General features: G+C 32.3%; 1 protein-coding gene, 1 long non-coding RNA gene and 1 pseudogene across 2 annotated transcripts; 1 reads left to right on the top strand and 2 right to left on the bottom strand.

The window, feature by feature from the left end:
• Positions 1 to 96: 96 nt before the first annotated feature.
• Positions 97 to 10,174, bottom strand: LOC117127928. Its single transcript, XR_004450917.1, has 2 exons — positions 10,053 to 10,174; positions 97 to 9,841 (listed from the first exon to the last, which is right to left on the bottom strand). It is a non-coding gene; the product is annotated as an uncharacterized LOC117127928 (long non-coding RNA).
• LOC103839924 (ubiquitin carboxyl-terminal hydrolase MINDY-1) lies at positions 9,566 to 13,206 on the top strand. The gene is made up of 13 exons (XM_009116411.3): positions 9,566 to 9,843; positions 10,055 to 10,173; positions 10,269 to 10,375; positions 10,453 to 10,540; positions 10,740 to 11,346; positions 11,413 to 11,637; positions 11,746 to 11,800; positions 11,894 to 11,975; positions 12,067 to 12,147; positions 12,285 to 12,398; positions 12,466 to 12,506; positions 12,686 to 12,809; positions 12,952 to 13,206. The coding sequence occupies exons 1-13, from the start codon at positions 9,648 to 9,650 to the stop codon at positions 13,042 to 13,044; spliced, it is 1,932 nt and encodes a 643-aa protein (XP_009114659.1). The 5' UTR covers positions 9,566 to 9,647; the 3' UTR covers positions 13,045 to 13,206.
• Positions 13,207 to 17,868: 4,662 nt separating this feature from the next.
• LOC103839925 lies at positions 17,869 to 19,734 on the bottom strand (annotated as a pseudogene).
• Positions 19,735 to 24,323: the final 4,589 nt, after the last annotated feature.

Raw genomic sequence — 24,323 nt, forward strand, 5'->3', positions numbered from 1 at the left:
AAGTTATGTATTTTCTAAATACTTTTTAAACATAATATATATATATATATATATCTAAACTATTATTTTATGTTTAAAAAAAATTAGAATATATAGTAAACTTTATTTTTTTATTTATTTTCATAGATAATATATTATTATATAATAAAATTAATTCATTTATAAACCCGCGGTTGACCCAATGACCCATCGATCCGGTAAATCGTCCGGTTCAGTGTCCGGATCGGGTTTAAAAACATTGGTTAGGGCGTATTCATTGGAGTGTCTCTCCTAGGAGGAGATCAACAGCAACGTGGACTACCCATTGGTCCTGGCAATATCAGTTCTGGTACGTAACAGTTTTATTTATATGACTGAAAAATCCGTAGATTAAAAAAACTGAAAATTTGTGAACAAATAAGGAAATGCAATGCAAAGCAGCAGAAGTGGTGTTTGATATAGAATACACGAGCTGGCTGAAGGAAAAACAGAGGTTGTTTAATTAAGTGTGGCGACTCAAGAGCACCTGACCAGGAGCGAGCTTAGGATGTTTTTCTCTCCATATTTTTTTTTGGCAGAGATTTATGTCTGCGAAAATGGAGAAAATCGAATGATTCAGAAGATAATCTACAGTTCCATTCAGAGAAAGGTCGAAGATCATGGCTGATTTGGTGAATATTGAGTCTTCAGCTAAGTTCTACTACAAACAATTTTTTTCACAATTTACAACGATAGTTATTCTGATATTTAATTCGGGCTAGATTACAAATCTTTCATTTAGTTTTCAATAACTAATCGCACATTTAATTTTCAGAGCTTTGTGCTAATGTTGATGTGTGTGTGCGTGTTGATCATTTGGACATGACCAACCTACTTTGTGATTGATTTGGATATGCACAAGTTCAATTATATCTTTGAGGGATAGGATCTAGATTCATTTCGTGAATTACCGATATATTATACTTATAACTAACAAACAATGATGAAGATTCCAGATCTTATCCACTACAAAGATCACATAAAGAGAAAATAATCAATCTACTAATCACCGGGTGAGCAAAGAGAAAAAGGCAAAACAAAGAACAAGTTCACGTATTTGTACTAAAGAGGCAAAAGAAAAAAAAACCAATGTCCTTTTTGTAAACCAATGTAACCAGGATTGCTCCGAAAATACATTTGCTCTATCAATTTCGTTAAGCAGTGACAATAAGAGACGACAGAAAGCAAGCAAATTTTAGGTGAACAATTGTTTCTATATATATTTGAAACTATTTAAGAAAAAATTATATTGTCAAATTAAATGGCATCTGATATTGCATCTAAAGCTGTTTTTAATTATTCTCAAATCTAACACTACAACATTTTGTAAAGATGCCAAGCATTTATATTCTATAGACGAAGAGACAATCAATCTTGGACAACATCTCCTATGTTCTGGGACACAACCAAACCAAAAACACCACCGAGTAGCACAAAATATAGAACTACAATTTTAAGATGAAATATTAACAATATAATAACACATATCGCATTAAACACTAAAAAAAGAACAAAAAGAAACAAATAAAACACATCCACAATTAGCTTCTTCTTTTTTTGGCAACCCACAATTAGCTTATAATCAAATATGTCCACTCTAATTGCTCACCTAAAATATAATATAATTACCAGAAAAAATATCAAACCCATCTGATATAGGTACATACCCAAAAATTACATTATCACTTCCATCTAGATTAATAAATCACACAAACTTCGGAAAAACATCACATAATAAATATTATAAAAAAATAGCAGACAAAAATAAAGAAGTCTGTTTGTTTATAGCCTATTAATGGCTATAAGAGAATGAAAAACAAAGAAATCGATGACAAAGAAACACAGAAATACGAACGCTGAACATGGGTCGATCATAAAAAAGATAGTTATGCTTAAAAATATGAAACATAAGAAGATAATCAAATTAATAATCACTGGTAATGAATGTGAAAATAAAGTATATAATTTTTCCTTTTCATAAAAAAATTATAGAATCTGTTTTACAGTTATTATTTATTATTAATAGTGTTTAAAGTTTATAAACACTTCAGATTTAGCATTAAACAAAAGTTGATGTAAACTTTTGAGGCCTTTTTTGCTACTTTCCGAGGATTGTTCTAAAATGGGTAGCAGTCATCAAAATAAGTGGCATCAACTCATATTGATTCTAAATACCATAAAGAATTTCTAAATATCATAAGGAATTTCTAATACTGTGACTTAGAACTTAATTGTTAATAAAAAGTGCAAGCTCACTGATTTCAAGCAAAAAATATAAATTTTTGATTATCTACTATGTTAGAATAGTGATGTAGTATGTTCTCAGATTTTACACATGTAATATATGGTTCATTTTTATCGCAACCAGATGACTTTACCTATGACTAATAATTTGTTTTCTATGATAATCCAATATATAAAATAAGAAATGTTTGGATTATAATTTAGATTTAACTATTCTTTATTCATTTCACATTTACTCATTTTTTAATATATTTTTAGATAGTAAAAATGATAAATTGTTAGTTTACTCATTTCTAATTCAATATATGGTTTATACTTTATAATGTGCATTATATATATTAAATATATTTATATTACGACAAAAAATACATTTATATTTGTCTAACCCCGGGCGTAGCCCGGGCAAAATCTCTAGTTAATCTAAAAAACATTTATTGATGCTTTAGACTGAATTGAAACAGATTTATATTTCATATTGTAATAGCTCTAGTCTTTTTAGTAAACTAAACTTATTGATAAAAATATATTTTTTTTGGTTATGTTAGTATTCATTAAAAAATATTATTCATAAACTTTTGAGTTTTGACATATTAATCAATAGTATACTGGCGAAAAGGTCATTAAAACCCGTAAATATTTTCATTTGGCAAAAAAAACAAAGAATTCTCCTAACTACAGAAAAGCTTTGGAGTTTAAATTTACATGGCTGTTTTCAACTCTAAAATGTTAATTTTAACAGTGGCATTAAATAAAATAAAAGTGAGAGAAAATGGCATTTGCTTTTTTTTTAATGCTGGATATAACATATTGCAAACGATTCTACAGCCAACAATTCTACATGGGTAATGAGAGGATTCATGTCTGACTGCTATCACCTGAGACGCCTTATCGGATCTATGCTCGACGGTACTTCTTGCGCTTTACTGCAGATCTCTTATAAGTCATTTCTCTATTAATTCCCATAATTCTACCTTCTCTGAGAATTGAAACCCAGACCTCATGGTGTAGAAGCATTAATGAACCATTGGTCAAACCGATAGACCAAAGAGGCTTCCACCAGCATTTGCTTTATTTATACCCACTGTTTTATAATTACATTTGCTTTTTAGGTTATTATTTGCTTGTGCCAGAGAGGATAAGAAACAGGTAAGAAACAAAGTCAATTCAACCATTTTTTTTCTACATGCTTACACTCCGGTCATCAATTTATTTGGTTATGTTCAAACAATTAGTGATGTTTTTGTGTTGCATGTGTGATTCTGCTGATTTTGGAACCACCATATCAATTATCCTATCATATCATGGTGACAAATCAGAAGTGATTATTGCCATTTGACTTTTTTTTTCCGTTGTTGTAAACGAAACTCTTGGCTTTGTCGGAGAGGAATTCTCTGAGATATCCTTTTTCTAGTAGTTCGCTTATTTCCATTTTTAAGAGATGATCTTACGCGTAATGCTTGTGTTCATTATTAAACTCACACCATTTGCTAGTGTTCTAGAATGCTACTGGGGATTTCACTTTTTGCGGCCACTTAACCTATAGATCTATCTGCCCAGAATGTTGACAAATTCCGGATTTGAGATAGAGACGTTGGATGTCCGACCATGTTGATACTGTCATTCCTTCGGCTTTGTTTATGGATCGATGTTGATATCTCCCATGCCTCTTTCCTCCTGCTTCTTTGCCTGGTTTATGATTGTTTCTTACTACTTGAGATTTCTTCTTTTGAGAATGTTTGATTCAGTATTCTGAATCTTCTTCCCATTTTACTTTGCCAACGTTCGGGACATGACGTCTTCTTTAGTTTCGAATTGATACTTGGTTAACTCTTTGTACAGATAACTGCCAGGCCGCATGCCTCTCTTGGAAGCGGAAATTTTTTATGGTGTTACATCTGGAGATGGAAATATTTGCTTGCCTAAAGCGTGCTATATAGCTATAGAGGGGTTCAGCTTTGTGCCGAAGGATCTCCTAAAGATTGCCGGTCTTCTTTTCCAACTGCGTGACGTTAATATTTCTAAAAAGATGTACGGTTTCTAACAATTGAAGGCTTTGCTAATAAGGATTAATATGATATCGTGCAAGACGGCCCAAATTTATATAGCTCAAATCTTAAAAAATACCATATTAAACATATTTTAAATTGATTATCACATGTGATGCACAATTAAAATACAAAACTTTATGTATATGCGAGCACTTGCCTTGTTTTTTTACTAATCTTGTCACTTTTTTAAAAGATAAATTGCATTCCCTATACAAACTAACTCCATAATTTGCATAGATTGAATTCAACTTTTCTCGCTGATGTGTCTTTTAAATGTTCATATTACCCCTATTCATCATACAACACAACCTAAAAGCCTAATGGCTATACACTATAATTGATATACTCATCGTTTCAAAATCAACCATATCATATTTCATATGTCCCAACTTCATTGTTTACTCTGTCGGAATCCTTGTTCCAAAATAAAATTGATCTCACCGGATTCTCTAGTTCAGTCTCACCGGATTCTCTAGGCTCTGTACAATTATAAATTTTATCTATATGACGAAATCATATGTTCTTTACATTCCTTATTCTGATTGGGGACGATCAAATTTGGGTTTTTTCGTTGTGAATTATTTTCCAGCATTATGTCTCATACACGCTTCATTTATCTTTATATTTCAGGTCTTGATATTATTTACTGTACCTTAAGTAGAGATGGAGACGATTGAGTTACCCTGTCGGATTTTGCTGCTGATGAGGAACCAGTTGGGTTAAGAGTAACTCCCTACCAAAAACCATAGTCGCCAGAGCCAGAGCACCATCGTGTACCACCTTCGGCTATGTGTCGTCATGCTCGAGAGGATGCAGGCGGAGTCAAGAAAAGTGAATCGAATGCATCAGTCACCACGTCTCAATCGATTTGCAGCATATGAGACTGAAGGATCAAAGCTTGAGGCCAAGGATATCATATCGAGCAATCGTGGTGTCCATGAACCGATCGATTCCAGTAAGCTTCCGGGTCGTGGGAGATCTGAGCTTTTCCACCTTTTTCAATTTTGCATGTTTTTGTCCCTGATCTTTGTGACTCTTCGACTTTAGCCCCCAAAACTTTCACATAAGCAGATTTTTCATAAATTTTTCCCCAAAACCTCTAAATGTGATGAGGTTACTTTCAAGGTTCTGATGGCTCTTAGTGAAAGTTATTATACCTTTAGTCGATGACCATTGATCGAAAAATCCAACCAACAATAATGATATCCGGATAATTGATATAATACTAGTTAACTTATCTGAGTTTGAGTCTATAGTGATAATCGGCTACTGATCAAAAAATCCTACTAACAATAATAATCTACATATAGTTATTTAAGTTAGCCGACCACTAAGATAATAACCAGATAATATATAATATATTCGGATAAACTGGAATATAACTATGCTAATTTATGAAGGATATAAAATAATCACATTTTAACCGTGCTTATTTACATATCAACTATGAATTGTATTTAAGTTAACATTACCCGAAATAAATCAAGGAAGATGAAAACAAAAACATAGATTTATTAGCCGGCTAAACAAATTTATAGACTAAATTACCCTCTTTATCTTTCTATAGGGGTAATAGTTTCATTTTTTTCTTTTCTCTCTCTCCAATTTTCCCATCCTTGTAAATTTAATTATTATCTAGTATTTTCTGTGCAATTGACTCATTTTTAAATTTCATTTAAATACTGACCCAAGGGGAATTATAAAATAGGCCCAACACAGACAACACTACTCTAATCTGTTAGGCCTTCCAAAAAAGAAGCCTAAGGGCCACAAGCCCACCAAAATAAGGATATCAAAAAGACCCAAAAGACTCATGTATGAGTAGGGGCAAGAAATAAAGACAACCAAGTACCTAAGTAAGAAACTGAAGGAGTTGAAGCAGTATTACATGATGTACGTGTTTATGAGATAGGGGATCCATGTGAAGCTTGATTGTTGACTTGATTTCTTCAATGATAGCCTCAGGGGATTGAGTCGCGCTTGTGTGTATTCTAGAGTTTCTCTCCTTCCACACACCGTATGAAGATGCAAGCCAGAGCTTGTAGATGTCAATAGTCTTCTTTGACTAACTAGACGATAAAGTCACTGATGATGGATGCATTAGTTATTAATACATAATGCATGCGGACTGGTGGGTACCATGTCGATGTAAGATGTTGAGCGGGAGAAGGATAAACTGAGGTTTATGTCTTGACGAAGTCGCTGAAGTAGTTTCTGATGCAATGTGCGTCAGAGAGTGCACCAGGAGGCATGCAGAGTGGTGGAGACCATGTGGATGCTAGATGATGAGCAGGCGTGAGATAAATTTGAGGAGCAATTTTAGACCGTGGAGAAAAGGCAAGAAGATAAACTTGAAGAACAATTTTATGTCTAGGAAAAAAAAGAAGGAATAAGTGCATTTCCAAGAAAAAAAGTGTACTTATTAAAATGGAAGTTATCCATATACTTGCTTCCTTGGACAAAGGTTTTGGAAATGTAGAGATCACTATAAAATTTTCATGGAATTGTTTGTATTTCATAAGACAATGGGGCTGATTATTATAGAGAAAGGGTGAGAATCCCTTAAGAATGTTATTGGGTGGTGTTGAAGTATTGACGATGAGGTAAATTAGGAATATTTCAGTAGCAGTTGTTATGGTCTTAACATATATTGTATAAAGCTGATTAAGCAAGTCTTGTAATATATTGTTTAGGCGATTTCTAATACTGCAAAAGATGTTTCCTAATTTCTTTGTCTTTTGATTAGTCTTCTACATTACTTTATTGTGGTTTCATCTTTGCACTTACACCGTACACAGCAGCTTGATGCCAGAGGCGAATAATGACGTTAATATAATTATCAGAAGTAGGGTGTTTCATTCATCTTACACAATCATGGAACAAAAATGGAGGTGAAAGGTGCACCTTAGTGAGGAAGAAAGACCAAACACTCGAGCTGAAGTCGCATTAAAGAAAAATGTTGATGAATTTCATCATTTGAGCCACGTAGGATACAATATGAGGGCACTGCAACGCCCCATCTGTGCATTCTATCTCTGGTTGTTAACCTATGCCTCCCATTATAACTAGGTAATAAAAGCATGATTCGATATTCTTTCCTGAAACCAAACTTGAGAGTACCAATAGACAGGAGGCTGATGGAGATTTAGGTAGTCCCAAATGTCAGTTTTTGAGAATCTATCAGTTGGTACATTTGCTCCCAACTGCCAAATGTACAAATCATCTACTTCAAAGGATCTGATAGCTGTTGAATCAGGAAGACAATCTCTAAGGAGAGTGATAATAAGGTGTCGGCTACGAAAACCACTTAACCACCACCATCCATGTTCTATTAGAGCACATGTCACTAGGGATGTCAAATAGGTTTAGTGACCATGCGTTAGCCAAGACTAAATCCAAATGCTCTTACCATATTATACCCAAATATTAAAATTGTCCAATTGGACAAAAGTCCATTAAACCCAAATTACACGAGCTTAGCCCATTTGGATATGGGCAGTCAAATAAACACAAAAAAAATCTAGGGTTTTTTTAATTTTTAGGATAAATCACATTTTACTGCCAAAGCCGCAAAACGTTTTTCTGCCAAAACCGCAAAACGTTTTTCTGCCAAAATCGCAAAATCATTTTTTCCGCCAAAACTTCAAAATCATGTTTTCCACCAAAAGCGCAAAATCACGATTTCCTGCCAAAATCGTTAAAACAAAAAACTTCCCCCGAATTTGTAAAATCATGTTTTCTCGCTAAAACTGCAAAATTACGTTTCCCGCCAAAACCGCAAAATCATGTTTTCTCGTCAAAACCGCAAATTTACGTTTTCTTGTCAAAACCAAAAAATTCTTTCCCCGCCAAATTTGTAAAATCATGTTTCCTGCCAAAAGCGCAAATCATGTTTTCTCGCCAAAGCCACAAAATCACGCTTTCTCGCCAAGCAAAAAAAAAAGTTTTTCCGCCAAATTTGTAAATTATGTTTTTTTCCCCAAAACCGTAAAATTTATTAAAATAATGTTTTTTGTCAAACCGTAAAATCATATTTTTTTGACAAAACTATGAAGTTACATTTTTGGTAAAATCACTAAAAACTTATTTGTCTAACAAAAATATAAAACTCATATTTTTGGATCCAATGGGTAATCTATCTGGTTATGGTCCTATTTGGGATTGGTCTTATTTGGACAGTGTTTATTTGGACTTTGACAATTTATGTTCAATAAATGAGATTGTCTATCTGGACAAACCTATTTGGACATGGACAACCCAATTGACATCCCTACCTGCCACAACATCGTCTATCTTGTCACACTAGTTGCATGTAGATTGAGTAACCATTTTTAATTTGAGATGGAATGAGGGGAATTTTTATATACATAGGTTCTGTTTTGGTTTTTGTGAGATAGAATGAGGGGAATTTTTTTTAATTTGATAATGAAAATAGAAATACGAAATGTATATGGTTGTGTATTTTAAATATATAGATATAGGTTATACAAAAGGAGCTTGCGCATGGATAACGTAAATGGAATTATATTATTACATAAAGATAATCGGTTTGAGTAACCATTTTTAAAGCTGAAAAATTTATGGATTCCATGCGTTAGTCATGTATTAAATATGTTTTCATATATGTTTTGATAATTACTCAAGACAAAGTTAAAACAACATTAATTTATTTAGATAAATTAAAATTTCCATTTTTTGATTTTTTCATTTATACGATCCGCGAGTTAGAAGCAAAAGAAAAGATTGTCTCTCTGCTCGACACGTGTCGTAAAATGGGAATAGGAGAGATGACATGGTGCATTGCGAAATTTTTCTAGTCAACCTTATTAGTATAGAAGATTTCTTTCTGAAAATGATGGCAAGGATAATAATCTCTTAAATTCACTTTGCAATTAATACTAAGGGATATTACATGATTTAGTGGATTGTATTAGTGGGATTATTTTGTTGTTGATAATTGTGTTATAAGGAAATGACGGTGTATATGATAACAATTTTAATTTGACCTCACCCCGAAAAGATACGGTTTCCCAAAGTGGTTAAACCAAATCGTAATGGTCTAACCATAGTCATACTCACAACTAAAGATACCCAAACGAAACCGAACCAATTGGTCTGTTACACTGTTGTTCTTCAAATAACTTCGCGTTGATAACCAATAGCATTTAAATCATACCGAATTTTGGTTTGGAACGTACCGGTTTGGTTATGTTAAACCCTCTTCCAGAAAAGTTCTTCCTCGAAATATAAATTAAATCATCTTCCTCTTCTTCCTCTTCCTCGCACGCTCTCTCTCTCTCTCTCGATTTGGATCAGAAAATTTCTTCGATCATCAAAATGGCGACCACCGCTTCAGACTCTCCGACACAGACGATTCAGGAAGCGATCCAGCAGGAGGATGTTGCTGTTAACGAAACTAAGGAGGAGGGGGAGGAGGTCACGACGTACAAGACGAAATCGATTCAGTTCCTTGGACGAAGCACGCCTATCATTCTCCAGAACGAGAATGGACCTTGCCCTCTCTTAGCCATCTGTATGTTCTTCTTCCCTTAGGGTTGGATTAATGGATTGTTTAGGTTTCCTTTTCGAGGATTGTAACGCTAGTTGGAGGATCGGTGTTAGGGTTTGTTGGTTTTGGTAATAATGTAATGAAATGTTTTGTCTAATCATTGAAATGTTCTCTGTCGGAGATGAAATCTACTGGATGTCTTAATTAACGTTTAATTAATTTTGGGATGTAACAGGTAATGTTCTTCTTCTGAGAAACAACTTGAAGCTGAGTCCTGACTCTTATGAGGTTTCTCAAGAGAGATTGATGTCCCTTGTGGTTGACAGATTGATTGAGTCCAATAGTAAAGTCAATGTAATTTAATCAAAGCTTCTTCTTTGTATTTTTATTTATATATAATATGGACTTAATCTTTGTGGATAAGTTTTGTTTAATGTTTCTCATGGCAGGACAAAGAGGAAGAATATATAAAGAATCAGCAACAGAACATTGCTGATGCTATTGATCTTCTTCCACGTCTTACAACTGGAATCGATGTCAATATTAAATTCAGGAGGTTCATAGCTTTTATCATTTGTTTCCGAGCTTGTAGAAATTTATATAATAACCATTAGCTTTTCGTTTGCTTGCCAGGATTGATGATTTTGAGTTCACCCCTGAGTGTGCAATATTTGACTTACTTGACATTCCTTTGTATCATGGATGGATAGTTGATCCCCAGGTATTACAGTGATTTTGTTTTAATTTTCATTCTTGAGATACACAACATAGGCTACTTTATTCTGTATATCCATTCTCTGGCTCGTTATGGATAGGAACAGTGGTCAAGATTACTTTTCTTTTTTTAGAATGGTGTCTTTGTCAATCTCCTGGCTCTGTAGTAAAAAGTTTGATTCCGTGTTGCTTGTGCATACCTCCAGGATGTTGAAACAGCTGATGCAATTGGTAGCAAGTCATATAATGCGCTAATGGGGGAGCTCGTTGCACTGGAGACGCAGAACGTAGAGGATGAAAATCCCGGGGAGGATTCTGTCGATTTCGTTGCGGCAACCACAGCTGCTCTAGGGGTTCCTTCGCCCTGTCTCTCGAAAACGAGTTCTTTTCAGGATTCTCCGCCTGCAGCTGTTGAGCTTCGTAAGCTGAGAAAGGGAGACCTTGAGGAAGAAACAGAGTTATTGCAAGCCTTGCAGTTATCACAGGGGAACGATCCACCACCAAACACTGTCGGAGACTCTGCATTCACATTTTCAGATGCAAGTCCAACTAGCACCCTTGGTGATAATATCTGTCACCTAGAACAGTTCAAATCTGATGGTGATAAAGCATCAGAAAATGATCAGTTATCTCCTAAGAAATCTGGAGATGGGACGGGCCCTGATGCTGAAAGTGCTAACAGTAACGAAAAGGCTATCGCTGAGTTAACTTCTTCTGAGGCGCTTTCAGTGGAGAAGACTGATCTGGAGTCAACCAAAACTGACTGCACTACTGAGAGTCTGCTCAAGTCTGATGCAGCTTCTGTTAATCCAGGTAGTCTCATCTTTCTGCATTATCTGAAGATGTAAATTCTTACTCAAATTCCCAATCCATCTCCAGATCTTACTTGCAAATCCCAGCGTGACGATGTAGCCGATGCTTTTACTTCACCCGTATCTAGTGATGAACCCATGTATGAAGGTGAGGAATGCGTAAACGCTGTGGCTCCACCAGTTTGTGCAGACAAAGAACCCGTTTATGAAGGCGAATCACTTCTTGGGAAAAGGGCTGAGAAGAATGTTGATGATTGTTCTTCTGAAGGTAACGGGCTCACAGCAAAAGAAGGTAACACATATATTTGTCACACGTTTTGGCAAACTCATACAATGTACCCTTGTGCGTAGAGACACTCTATTGTTGAGATATTAATACATTATCGTTGAGTTTTGCCAGGTGAAGTAATCAGGAACTTCCTGAAGAACAGTGCCAGTCAATTAACCTTTTGTGGGTGCGTGGTGTTATCATTTGTCGAGAAGTTATATTCTCTAATTGACTACACTGGTATTAATCTTACATTCGATATTTTGATTGCATCTTACAGACTCTTTCGCTTGCAAGAAGGCCTTAAAGAACGTGAACTCTGTGTCTTTTTCCGCAACAATCATTTCTGCACCATGTTCAAGGTTTAGTTTAATTTATAGACATTTCCATTTTTATGATTGCAACATATTGATTTTCCAATTCAATACTCTTCGTGTTGCTGTCATTTTTCAGTATGAAGGTGAGCTTTATCTTTTGGCTACAGATCAAGGTTACCTAAATCAGCCTGATTTAGTTTGGGAAAAGCTAAACGAGGTATCAGCTTACTCAACATTTGTTTGACTTGCTTATTTAGCAACTCTTAAAGAGATATATTATTACTATATCCAGTCTGTTTCCTGCTATGGCTTCTTGGGAGTTGTGACCACTATTCACATGCAATATGGTTTCAGGTTAATGGCGACACTGCGTTCATGACTGCTACTTTCAAGGAGTTCAAGATAGACAGCAGCACAACTGGTGCAAGTGGCACGTGGGATGAACAAAACGCTGTCACAAATACTGCGGTATGTTCTCCTGATAGCAGCATAATCATTATACAAGATAATCATTTTTTTTTATTTTTCCTCACAGGATTATCTTGCGAGCATGCCAGACACAGGCATCGAAGTCAAGTAAATATCTACTCTTACTGTTCTATCGCCATTGTTAAATTCATTCTTGTTGTTTCAAAACTTCATTGTTTCCCCTCGTCTGTCTCTTTGTGTGTTTCTTTCACAAGTAGACGAGAAAGACAAATGTTTTTCTTTCTTTTGAAACATGCTGCTTATGATTTGTTTTGATATTTATGCAGCTCTGATCTACAACTGGCGATAGCTTTGCAACAACAGGAGTTTGAGGACCAGAGCCCGCGGAGTAACCCAACTCCACAACCACCAACAAGTGTTGGTGCTTCACGACTGATCACTGGTCCTCAGGTATTTGATTTCTTCTACTCATAATTCTATCTATAATCATAGATAGCAACCCCAAGTCTGATTGTCTTACATGACACGATAATGAGCATTAACTTAATCAGAATCCAATCGCTAATTAGTAGATACTGTGTGACCATTGCAGGTACCAAGGAGCAGCCCGAGGCCGCCATCATCAGCTGCAGCGTCAAGACAGGAAGGCAAATCCTCTAAAGATAGCAAATGTAGAATCATGTAAATCCTCATCATGTCGCTTTTGTAAATCTCCAACCTATTTTTCTTTCCTAACTTGTTTTTTTTTTTCGTTTGAAAGAACTTTTGAATCCTTTTTAGCATAAAAACGTTACAAACTGTAATTGTGCTCTGCTGAAAAAAACTAAAATAATTTTGTTGCGCATAAGTCAGATCTCATTAAATGCAATAGATTAAGAATTGTTTATATATAAACTAGGGTCGGCCCGCCCTACGGGCGGAATTATAAATCAAAAATAATTAAAATAGCTAAAGTAAATTTCTACTATAAAACTTGATATATAAATGACAATTAGTCAAATGCTTTGTTGGGTTAAAACTATTCTATATATATATTATTTATTTGTGTTTATATTATACTGTAAATTATTGATTTATGTTTATTCTTGCTTATATTTTACTACTCCAAAAACTGTTAAATTTTCATTCAGATTTTGTGTTTTCTGATTCAATACTTTTAACAAAATACAAATTATCACAAAAACGTACGAAAAAAGTTTACAGTAAAATATATTCCACATAAACTAATTTATAATGTAAATTTTGATTTTAATAGTTGCAATATATTTTTAATAACAATTATTATGTAATAAAAAGATAACACTATTTTATTTTTTCTTAATAAATAAAATAAGATAATAAAAAGCTTCAGACATATTACACTTTACTTTTGATGTATTTCTCTACAATTGTATTTGTTTTTTTGATTGACAGATATATTTTTTATAATTTCTTATTTAGAGAATGTAAAAATTAAATACTCAAATTACTGTGATAAAAAAAATATGCACCACTGATTCTTTTATATACTACAATATTTGTAGATTAAGTAAACCATATTATCTAAATGTAGGTCTATAATTTTCTAAATAAAGGTTATTGATTTTTTTTAGGAATATGTTTTTTACATTAATTTATTTATATATAATTAAGTGAGTGTAAATTTAGAAAATTGACTAAAGTTTGTTATTATTAGACATAAGTTTTATTTTATTTATTAGAATTTTGCTTTTTTATTTATTCTAATAGCTGAGTTTTCAATATTTTTACATATACACAGATCATTTTATTTTAATTTGATATTTCAGGAAAACATAAGCTAAAGGGTCATCAACTACATAGTTATTTTGCTCGTTTTTAAGACTTCAAAATTTTGGGAGTGTGAGAGTTGAGAAAATGTAATGCATATATGAAATAATAAAGTTCGTAACATACATGTGTGCATTTGTTCGTGTTTCTTTGGATAACAAAATAACTACATATGCAATTCAAAACAACATGTTCAAGTATTAGAATTTATACGAAGCTTATCCTTTATTCTATAATTTTGGTAAACCAAACTTGGAAACCAAATACTCGCACGAACCAATAAATTGACTTTAATTGATATATAATATATATATATAGTATGAAACTTGAACAAAGAAAAACTTGAAAACGAAAAATTGTACTCCAACACTAACTCTTCCTCACATATCATGTGGCTCGACTCTTGCTTCTTGCTTCACTACTTTACTTACTGGCCATTTAACGATCTCACTCTCAGATTCTTCGATAATCTTCATCAAGTTTTTGCTACAACCACTAGTAGAAAAATGTAATATAGACACGGTTTAGTCACGGTAGACCGTGACTTTTTCTGCTTTAGTCACTAACGGTCACGGTTAGTCACGAAACACATAAACGTGACTATTCGTAACTGTTTCGTGGCTAAAAAATACACGTTATGTCACGAAAATGTCTGTGACTAAATATGGTCACATTTTGTCACTGGTTAATTTGTGGCTGCGTTGACACGTTTTCAAAACTGTGTACAAACCGTAACTAGATAGCCACTATTTTGCCATTGTATTTATGTGGCTATATTAGTTTTTTCTAACCCCTAAACCTCAAAACTAAATTATAAATCATAATAATAAATTTAATCTCTAAATATAAATTTCAAAACCCAAATAGTAAACCTAATCGTTAACTCTAATCATTTTAAACTCAATTCTAAAATCTTAAATCTAAACCCTAAACTATATACTTCAAACCCTTCATATACTTCAAACCCTATATCATATTCTAAACTCTATATCATAAACTTTATATCTCAAATCCAAAATCCAAATCTAATGATATTGAAACTTTAACACAAAACTTCAACATAAATTTTCAATCTAATCTGTTAAAAAATTAACCAAAAAAATTATATCTAAAACTCCAAACCATATACTAAATCATTAATCTAAAACTCCAAACCATATACTAAACCTTAATCTAACCTTCAAACTTTAGATCACAAACTCTAAACCTTAAACCAAAACTCTTTTCCCTAAATCATAAAGTTTAACTCTTAAACTCCAAACCATCTTTAAGTTTAAAACTTTCAACCATAAATTATAAATCTATTTCAAAGGTTCTTTGCTATTGGTGAGGATTTCCCTTTTTATAATCTCAGCCGTTGATTAAAGTTGATTTAATGGATACGATTTTTTTTTACATCTTAATATATTTTTTCAATTTCTCTTTCTACTTCTCAGATCTGTCGATCTCCTAAGATTGCTGCTATTGGTCAATGAAAAAGGTTGAGGATTACCCTTTTTCTAATCTCAGCCATCGATTAAAATTGATCTAATGGATAAGACTTTTTGCATTTTAATATTCTTTCCCTATCTCTCTTTCTTATTTCTCAGATCAGTCGACCTCTTATCTCCTATTTCCTCTTTCTCGTCTTCATCTCTTCATCTTTTTTATTTTCCTTTTGTTGATCACCTCATCTCTTCATCTCCGTTTTCCTTCCCGGTGGTGCAAAGCTCGATCTCCTCTACGTTTGTCTCCTCTCAGGTTGTCTTTTCTCCGGTCGTCTCCACTCGGGCCCGTCTCTTCTCGTGGGGTCGTCTCCTCTTCGGTCATCTCTCTCCGATGGTACAAGGTGTTGTGGCAGTCCAGTCTCCTCGGTGGTGGAAATCCAGTCTACTCTCTACTCCTCTACAGTCCTAGGCGGTGTGGCAGTCCAGTCGAATTGTCCGGTGCTTTAGCGGCCGTCAAAGTAGTTATGTTTAGACTGTCTGTTGTAATTAGGTTTAGACTGTCTGTTGTAATTAGGTTTAGGTTAGCAAACGTTGTTTCGTCAGTAAACCAGTTTTAATTTGTAAACCAGTACATTTATAAACTGAATTTTAATAATGAAACAAAATTTTATTTGCAACCCAATTTTAAATCAATCTAATTTGTTAACCAATTCGAATTAATAAACCAATTTCAGTTTGATAATAAATATTTGATTTAATATTATATGTTATCCTTTATTTTAATTAGCTATTAAAATATAAATGTCAAATACTTTTTAAAATAATCAGAAAAAGTCACGAAATACCACAGATTAAAAAGGTGACTTAAAGACACGATTGATTTCGTGTTATATCCGTGACTATATTATCACGAACATAAATCGTGTTATTAACGTGTCTATTTTAGTCACGATTTGTCAGCGTAATTTTTGGTCACGATCGTATAGACACAGTTTTTTTTTGTGACTAATCGTGACTATGTCATCCTATAGTCACGAAATAAATACTATAGTCACGAACATTTTCGTGTCTATTTCCCAATTTTCTACTAGTGAACCTTCAACTTGGGCCAATTGTTATCGTTTTTTTAAACAAAGATCAGCAAGTCTACCCAAACTCCATGCTCTTGCAGCTGCTTAGTTATTGTGGAGCCATCAATCGTCAGGTTCAGTGTGAGGTTTGTTTCTCTCATTGGTTCGGGCGTCACCACGTCGGGTTATGATCTGGCTGAGTACAACAACAAAGCCGTAGAGATCCCTCTTTAACAGAAGATGGTTTGTCTGCACGTATCTAGGAGCTGCATAGCTGCACATAGATAAATATGAAATAGAAATATTAAACGATTCATCATTTTCTTTTTGGAACGTTTCATCATCTAAAATATGTTCCTTAACAAACCTAACTGAATACATACCACTAAAACTACTGACACAATTACCCAAGTAGCTAAAGAAACAAATATTAAAAAGATAAAACGTCACACCTAATATTCAGAGCCGGTTCTAGCATAGTTAAATAAGATTTTGAACCCCTAGGTTTTGAGAGTTAATATATAGACATATGGCGTCTAAATTATCAAAGATACATTTAAAAATCATTAGTGTAATCTCTAAAATTTCAGGATGGCCGGCTCTTCTAATGTTAAACTCAAAAAGAGAAAATCTAACACCCACCGTAAAATTAAATTGATGTACCATCACCATAACCAAAAAAGAACAAAAAAAAAACTAATACTTAATCATTATAATTATTTTGGGGAACAAAACTCAGAAGAGGTTGTCGATTATAGAAAGAAAAGGTGTATACATACATGTTGTGGTGCATTGTAACCAGGAGGAACACGTAAAACATCACTGTCGAGCGGCATATCAACCGTTGCCTCTAACCTCTTGACATAACTACTTGTTATGCCACCATGACAGAACATCACTAAACTGTTCAGAACCAAACCCAGAATAAGGAAAAATATATTTGGTCCTTCCAGATGTGGACCCATTTTCTCAGATTCACTTATCTTTTTCTTCTTGTTTCTAGGTTATCTTGAAGCCACTTTCTCCTCTTTGTCTCTATAAGCAAAGCAATAGCACACATAACACAATCAATCACTCTTCTTCCTATACCTTATTACAAAACTAAAGCATGAAGCTTCCTCATAACATAGCCTTGATTAACATTACTTACTCCAGTTGTAACGTGAGTACTGTCCGCCTGAGATACTTCTCTTGCAAGCCTAAGGTCCCATATTTTCTGAAAATAATTAGTTAACAGCATGTTAGAAGATTTGAATATCACCTCCCCAACCAAATATATTACACACTATCATCCATTGAATCACATATTAACCAAACACTGGCTGTTAGAGACTCCACCACTCAAATTTCTCCCCAAGATATCGCAATACGGTTCACAGAAGTCAGACTCCTAGTCTAATTCGTGGGCCATAGTCGAACATATATATACAGTAAGTGTGTTAAGTTGTTCCTTCATTAACTTTCAAGAACTGTCATGATCAGCATTGGCCAAGTTTCCTATAAAGTGGTTTTTAGGTTTTAAGATTTTACCTTAACTTAATGTAAATAAGACAATACTTCAGCGGCACCAAGCGTGATCCAAATGCTTTGTTTCCATGGTAACGTGCAAGCTCACCGAAGGGGTCTCACTGAAGAAGCTGTACCTCTTCCTAATCTTCTTTTCCGGCCTCTAACTGAAATGGAATATCCAGTGGTCACTTATATATGATTGAAAACAAAATGAGTGAATTATCTATTCCAGCATATCTACATAAATCAAAGCAAGTATTTTGAACCGATATGGTCAACGTGCGTAATGTTCTTACGTTGGAAGATCTTGCTTGGTTAGTTTGGATAAGTAACAATGCAGCATCAGAGTCTCCTTGACGATCTAAGGCTTTCCATATAGTTCAAGACGCCAGAGAAGCTGGGAACTTTTCTTGGAGGTCAGACAAATGGCTCGCCAAAGCTTTGTGGAGTACCCCATCATCAGAAACCGCAATCCAAGCACCAAAATCATCAGTAGCACTCGCTGTTCTTTTTGAAGCTGATTTACTTTCACACCAATTGTGGAAATTTGTTTCCTTTCAGAGTCAGATGATCCAGCCAAGAAAAGGGTAAGCTCATTACGATCATCTTGATCATCTTCCATAAGAACCCATCTCGGAGTTCCTTTGCTAGCTTCTTTGTGAGACTTCTCTATCTTCACAACCTGAGTCTCCATAGCGAAAGTAAAGTCACGATGCGTGTCTCGAGTTTCGTCTTTCAAACCATTGTTGTAGCTAGATAGAACAGCACTTTGGAACTCATCTAACTACAGAGAAACGATACTGGCAATCAATAAAAATTACACAATAAAAGAGTATGAGAGCAGAGAAGGAGAGAAAGAATGAAACCTGCCATTTGGTGGTTCCAAGAGTGTCGTGAAGGTCCCTTTGGAGCTGATCTTACCGACCGAACCTCTTCGCCATCTCCTGTAAAAAAAATAGAAACCATACGGTAATAAAAGATTCAAGGAATTGCTTAATCAGAAATCAAAGTGTAAAAAAAATTAGAAACCATAAAGTAATAATAGGAAATCTCAAATTGAGTTGCCAAGAAATATCACCTTCAATGTATTCATACACATTCTGAGTGATAGAGAAGGAACCGTTTCTGTTGATAGAAGAGAAGGCAAAACGTCAAGATTGATGATCTACAAAGGAAATCATCACCGTGGATTGAAAATCTCGAAGCTCCATAGCTGGTTACAGAGATCGAAGGAAAAGCCTTTTCGATTCAGTGTGGAAGAAGAACATGAACCCTAAAGTTTGTGTTTTGGTCTTGCTGGCCGAACTCAGAGCCCAACGTAATAACCAACGGAAGCCCATCAACATTTGTGTTTAATGAAACGATGAGTTTCGTTTATGAGTGACGTGTCGGCGCGAGAAAAGTCCATTTATCTATGTGGAATCTGATGTGGCATCACCAGGAGGGATACAAACCCTTCTTTATATATAAAGACTAGGGATTAACCCGGGCTACGCCCGGGATTTTTATTATTTTTCTAATTTAAGTTGTTAAATTATTTATATTTAAGGTATGATATATATTTATATAAATGTTAAGATGCATGTCATAATTAAAATTTATTTTTAAATTTTAACACGTTAAATTAACATATTTTTTACTATTTAAATATCTTTTTTGTAATTTTGTTGGCTATCTAGTTATCATATTTAGCAAAACTATCCGTTGAGTGTTGAAATAAATGTTTTAGATATTTAATTAAACTGTAGAGTATTTTCGGATCGACCACATGCTCAACAATCGATCCATCCGTAAAAAGATGGTCGATCTCCTTGGCCAGGTAAGTACAATTTTAGCAAAAATATCTTTGATTTTCAAATATTAAGTATATAACTATTAGGGCTGTTCAATATGGTAAAACCGAACCGTACCGAACCGAACCGAACCGAAATAGACAATATGGTTTGGTTTTGGTACATACCATATAAACCGAATGGATATAATTTTATAAAAACCGTAGAATTTGGATATGGTTTGGTATATAACCGATTAAACCGAATAAACCGAACAAAACCGATTAAAAGTAGAAACATGTAAATATGTATCTATTTTATAACAATACATGAAAATCTATTTGTTACATAAGTTAAATTTGTGTTAATAACTATTACCATAATTTTATAGTAATAAAAAACCTTAATTTGTAGAACACTTGAACTATAACTAAATAACAATACATTGCAATTCAGACATCTTATTTTCTAATTCTTTTTTTTTATATCTTTTTGCTTTATTTTAGTCTTCACTAAATTAATATGAAGATTATAAATTTGATGGACAATAATTAATGGAAAATTTTCAATTGAAAAAGCATGACATGAACACTAAATATGGAAGAGTGGAAAAACTTTTCTTTTATGTTTTTGTTTTGTTTCATATTTTTATTTTTCAAAATTTCAAGCTTTGATTTTAGTTCTAGATTTGATTATTTTATTTGATGGTAGAAGCATTTTTATTTTTTTGTTCATTTATTTGAACATATAATATATTTTTAATAAATGACGGTGTTCACAATATGACTCTAAAATTCATATAATATGATCTCAAACAAAATAATTATGTTTTTTGGTATAAAACCGAATAAACCGAGAACCTACGGTATATAAACCGAACCGAACCGAAGTAAATATGGATTTAGAATGGTAGTTATATTTTACTAACCGAAATACCGAAAACCGAAAATAACCGAACCGAAACCGAACCGATATCCGGATTGAACACCCCTAATAACTATTCTTTTGAATATTGTTTTTTTGAATTGTATTTTTTGATTAAATTATTGTATTATAATGTTTATGTAAATATTTTTTGATGTTTGAATTTGTGTTGTTCGTATACTTAACCTAGATGATATTGATGTTTAACAATTTATTGTTTTCTGGATATAGAAAATAATGATATATCAAAACATATCTAATACTTGTTAAATGATAGTATAATGTAAATTACTTCCATTATTTGAAAATAACCATTTGTTGTTTTTATTTTTGTTTTTAATCAGAAATTATTTTTTATTTAAAAACAGCATTCATATATAATATAATAGTTTAAGTTTGGAAGATTAATCTATATATATAAATTTATGTATAGTTTAAAAAAAAATAATTTAAGATATCATATATTGAGTAACTGAATAAAAGCTGAATTTCTTATCTTGAAAATCAAATATTTATAGTTTTGTCTTCATGTTATACTCACCAATCCATAATTGATATTTATAACTCAGTATGTTTTTTAAAAAACTTAGTTTTAAGTAATAAATAAATTTAATAAATTAAATTCATCCCCTATAATGTGCTGTAAACTATATTTAAAAACTCTCTAAAATTATATTTTAAGCATAATATTACTATTATTTAATTTAAGTTATTTTAAGCATAATATATGCTAAACCATCTTAAATTATATTTACAATAGGACCATCCTAAACCGGTTAATAAACCAAAAACAATACTAAACCAACATGAACCAATACCTGATTCGGCGAGGAAGGAAGTGTTTCGGGATAAACGCTTGAATGGTTATTAACTGTAATGGTTTGATCATGAAAGAGTTAGTATGAATATTAACAATAAAATAATGGATTAGATTAATTTAAATTTGTAAGAATATCTTTGAGTCTAAAAAAAGCAATTCAATTCTCATGAATAAGTTTGGCTTTTGGAAGTTGCGGGTTTTCCAACAATGAATCCACCTAACAAAAAGTTTGTTGTTATAAAAAATCTCCTTCAAGGTCATTAAAGGTTTTTGGGACGGCAAGATTTGATGGTGGGACCATTTTTTTTGCTCGAGTGCTATGAAGTTTTTTTTATAGTGTGAGGTTGATGTTGATAGAATAATGAGTTTCATAGAGACTTTCTTGATGTAAAACTATATTTTTTTTGTTTAATGTGGTATTTTCATTTTTACATAATTTAATACCATTTTAAGATAGATGTCCATTTTATTTAATGTACTCTTTCTATTTTTTTGAAAACTGTGCATTTACTTATTATTGTATATATAATTCATATATTTATATATTTATAATATTTACTTATTATTTATTTTTCTATATATTTTTTATTTCTCTTTCTTATATTTTATATTTTTTAATATCTATATTTTATATTTTAAGATATATGTTTAAATTTTAATGTATTTTTCCATTTTTAATGTAAAACGGCAATGTAATAGAAGAACTGGACAAATTGTCAAATAGTTATATTTATGTTTTTTTTTTTTTTTATAAAATGGTAATGTTACATTATGGAGATAAACCGTTTTTTTTTTGTGAAAAATGGTAATCTTACATATGTTTAATGTTGTTTTTCCATTTTTTATGTTGTATGTTTACATATTATTTTTAAAAATGTAAAATAGTAATCTTACATATGTTTAATGTAGTATTTTCATTTTTATGTTGTATGTTTACATATACAGCACAAATAGTCAAATAGTTATATTTATGTTTTTTTTTTCTTTTTTTTTTATAAAGTGGTAATGTTACATTATGAAGATAAACCGTTTTTTAGTGAACAATGGTAATCTTACATATGTTTAATGTAAATTTTCCATTTTTTTATGTTGTATGTTTACATATTATTGTTATTTTTAAATGTAAAATAGTAATCTTACATATGTTTAATGTTGTATTTCCATTTTTATGTTGTATGTTTTACATATATTTATTATTTTCGAAATTATATATAATGTTTTTTGTTTTTTTTTATAAAACGGTAATGTTACATTTTGGAGATAAGCCGTTTTTTTTTAAGTGAAAAATAGTAATCTTACATATGTTTTATGTAGTTTTTCCATTTTTTATGCTGTATGTTTACATATTTTTTACAATTTTCGAAACTAAGTAATATTAAAATGTAAAACTATATTTTATGCCACGTGTCATCTTTCGGGAGAAATTTTTTCCGCTGATGTGGACGCCCTATGGAGCCTCAAAAGTTCCCTTTTATTAGTAGAGACTAGATTTTGACCCGCGCTTGGAAAGCGCGGGGTTGTTGGATTATATTATAATACAAAGTCTTATTATATCGAAAAACAAAATTTTTTAACTGTTATATAATCTACAAATTTGTTTATTTACGATTTTATATGTACACTTTTACGTAAGTTTCTTTTAGGCATGAGAATTATATCCGGATCAAAAAAACAAACCGAACCGATCCACAAATATAGGTTTAGTTCAGGTCCAGAAAAGATAACCTATTTGGTTTTTTTTGGACCCGCATGTCTTTGTTTGAGTTCGGGTCCTACCCTAGACCCGATCATAAATATGTGTTTATTAGGTATATTTGGATATTTCGAATATGTTTCCGGTATTATGAATATTTTTTTCTAAAGTTTTTGATTTACGATTATAGTTTTTGATTTCAGGTAAATTTTTCAAATTAAAAAAATTGGTTTTGATAAAATTTTGGGTATTTTTCAGTTCATCGTGTCAGATTTTGAATAAGATTTTGAATTTTTAGGTATTTGAATTTTTTGGGTATTTGTATGGAGTTTCAAATACTTTCTGTGTTTCAGATATTTTTCAGATTTTTTAGATATTTCGAATTTTTTTAAGATTCTAAATACCCGAACAGATGCGGATCCATTACATCCATATCAGGTCCAACAACTTTTTGATATAGATTTTTAACGTTATTGTACAAAAAAAAGGTTGATATATTTTTCTGAATAAAGATATCATAAGAAATAATATTAAAATCTGTTAAAAATATTTAAAATATTATATGTTTAGAACTATTAATGGTATTATCAGAAAAAATAATAAATAGTTATACATGACTCCAACAACTTTTTTATATTATATTTTTAAAACTATTTCCCTTTTAATAGTATTGATTCGTTTTAAGTGAAAAGTATATAAAAGTATAATATCTAAACCAATAATTTTCAAAATCGTGAATAATCAATATTGATATCGTGAAGTCGGTGTAGCTTTAACAGAACCAATGGATTTCTATATTTTTGTGAAGGTAACATGAATATTCAGAAAACTCATTTTTAAATATGAAAATATCTATCAAACTATAAACGGTTGAAAGTTTAGTATATGATATGAGATTTTAGTGGGAAAGTTTATATACGATATGATTATTTTATTGTAAACGAAAGAGGAAGTTAAAATG

This window comes from Brassica rapa, chromosome A09 (genome assembly GCF_000309985.2).
Source record: "Brassica rapa cultivar Chiifu-401-42 chromosome A09, CAAS_Brap_v3.01, whole genome shotgun sequence".
Lineage (NCBI taxonomy): Eukaryota > Viridiplantae > Streptophyta > Magnoliopsida > Brassicales > Brassicaceae > Brassica > Brassica rapa.

Excerpts from the sequence above, each read along its gene's own strand:
- LOC103839924 (XM_009116411.3), top strand. The coding sequence starts at position 9,648 with ATGGCGACCACCGCTTCAGACTCTCCGACACAGACGATTCAGGAAGCG. Across the intron at positions 10,174-10,268 it reads AGTCCAATAGTAAAGTCAAT|GACAAAGAGGAAGAATATAT; the intron begins GTAATTTAATCA and ends TTCTCATGGCAG. Across the intron at positions 10,541-10,739 it reads GATGGATAGTTGATCCCCAG|GATGTTGAAACAGCTGATGC; the intron begins GTATTACAGTGA and ends GCATACCTCCAG.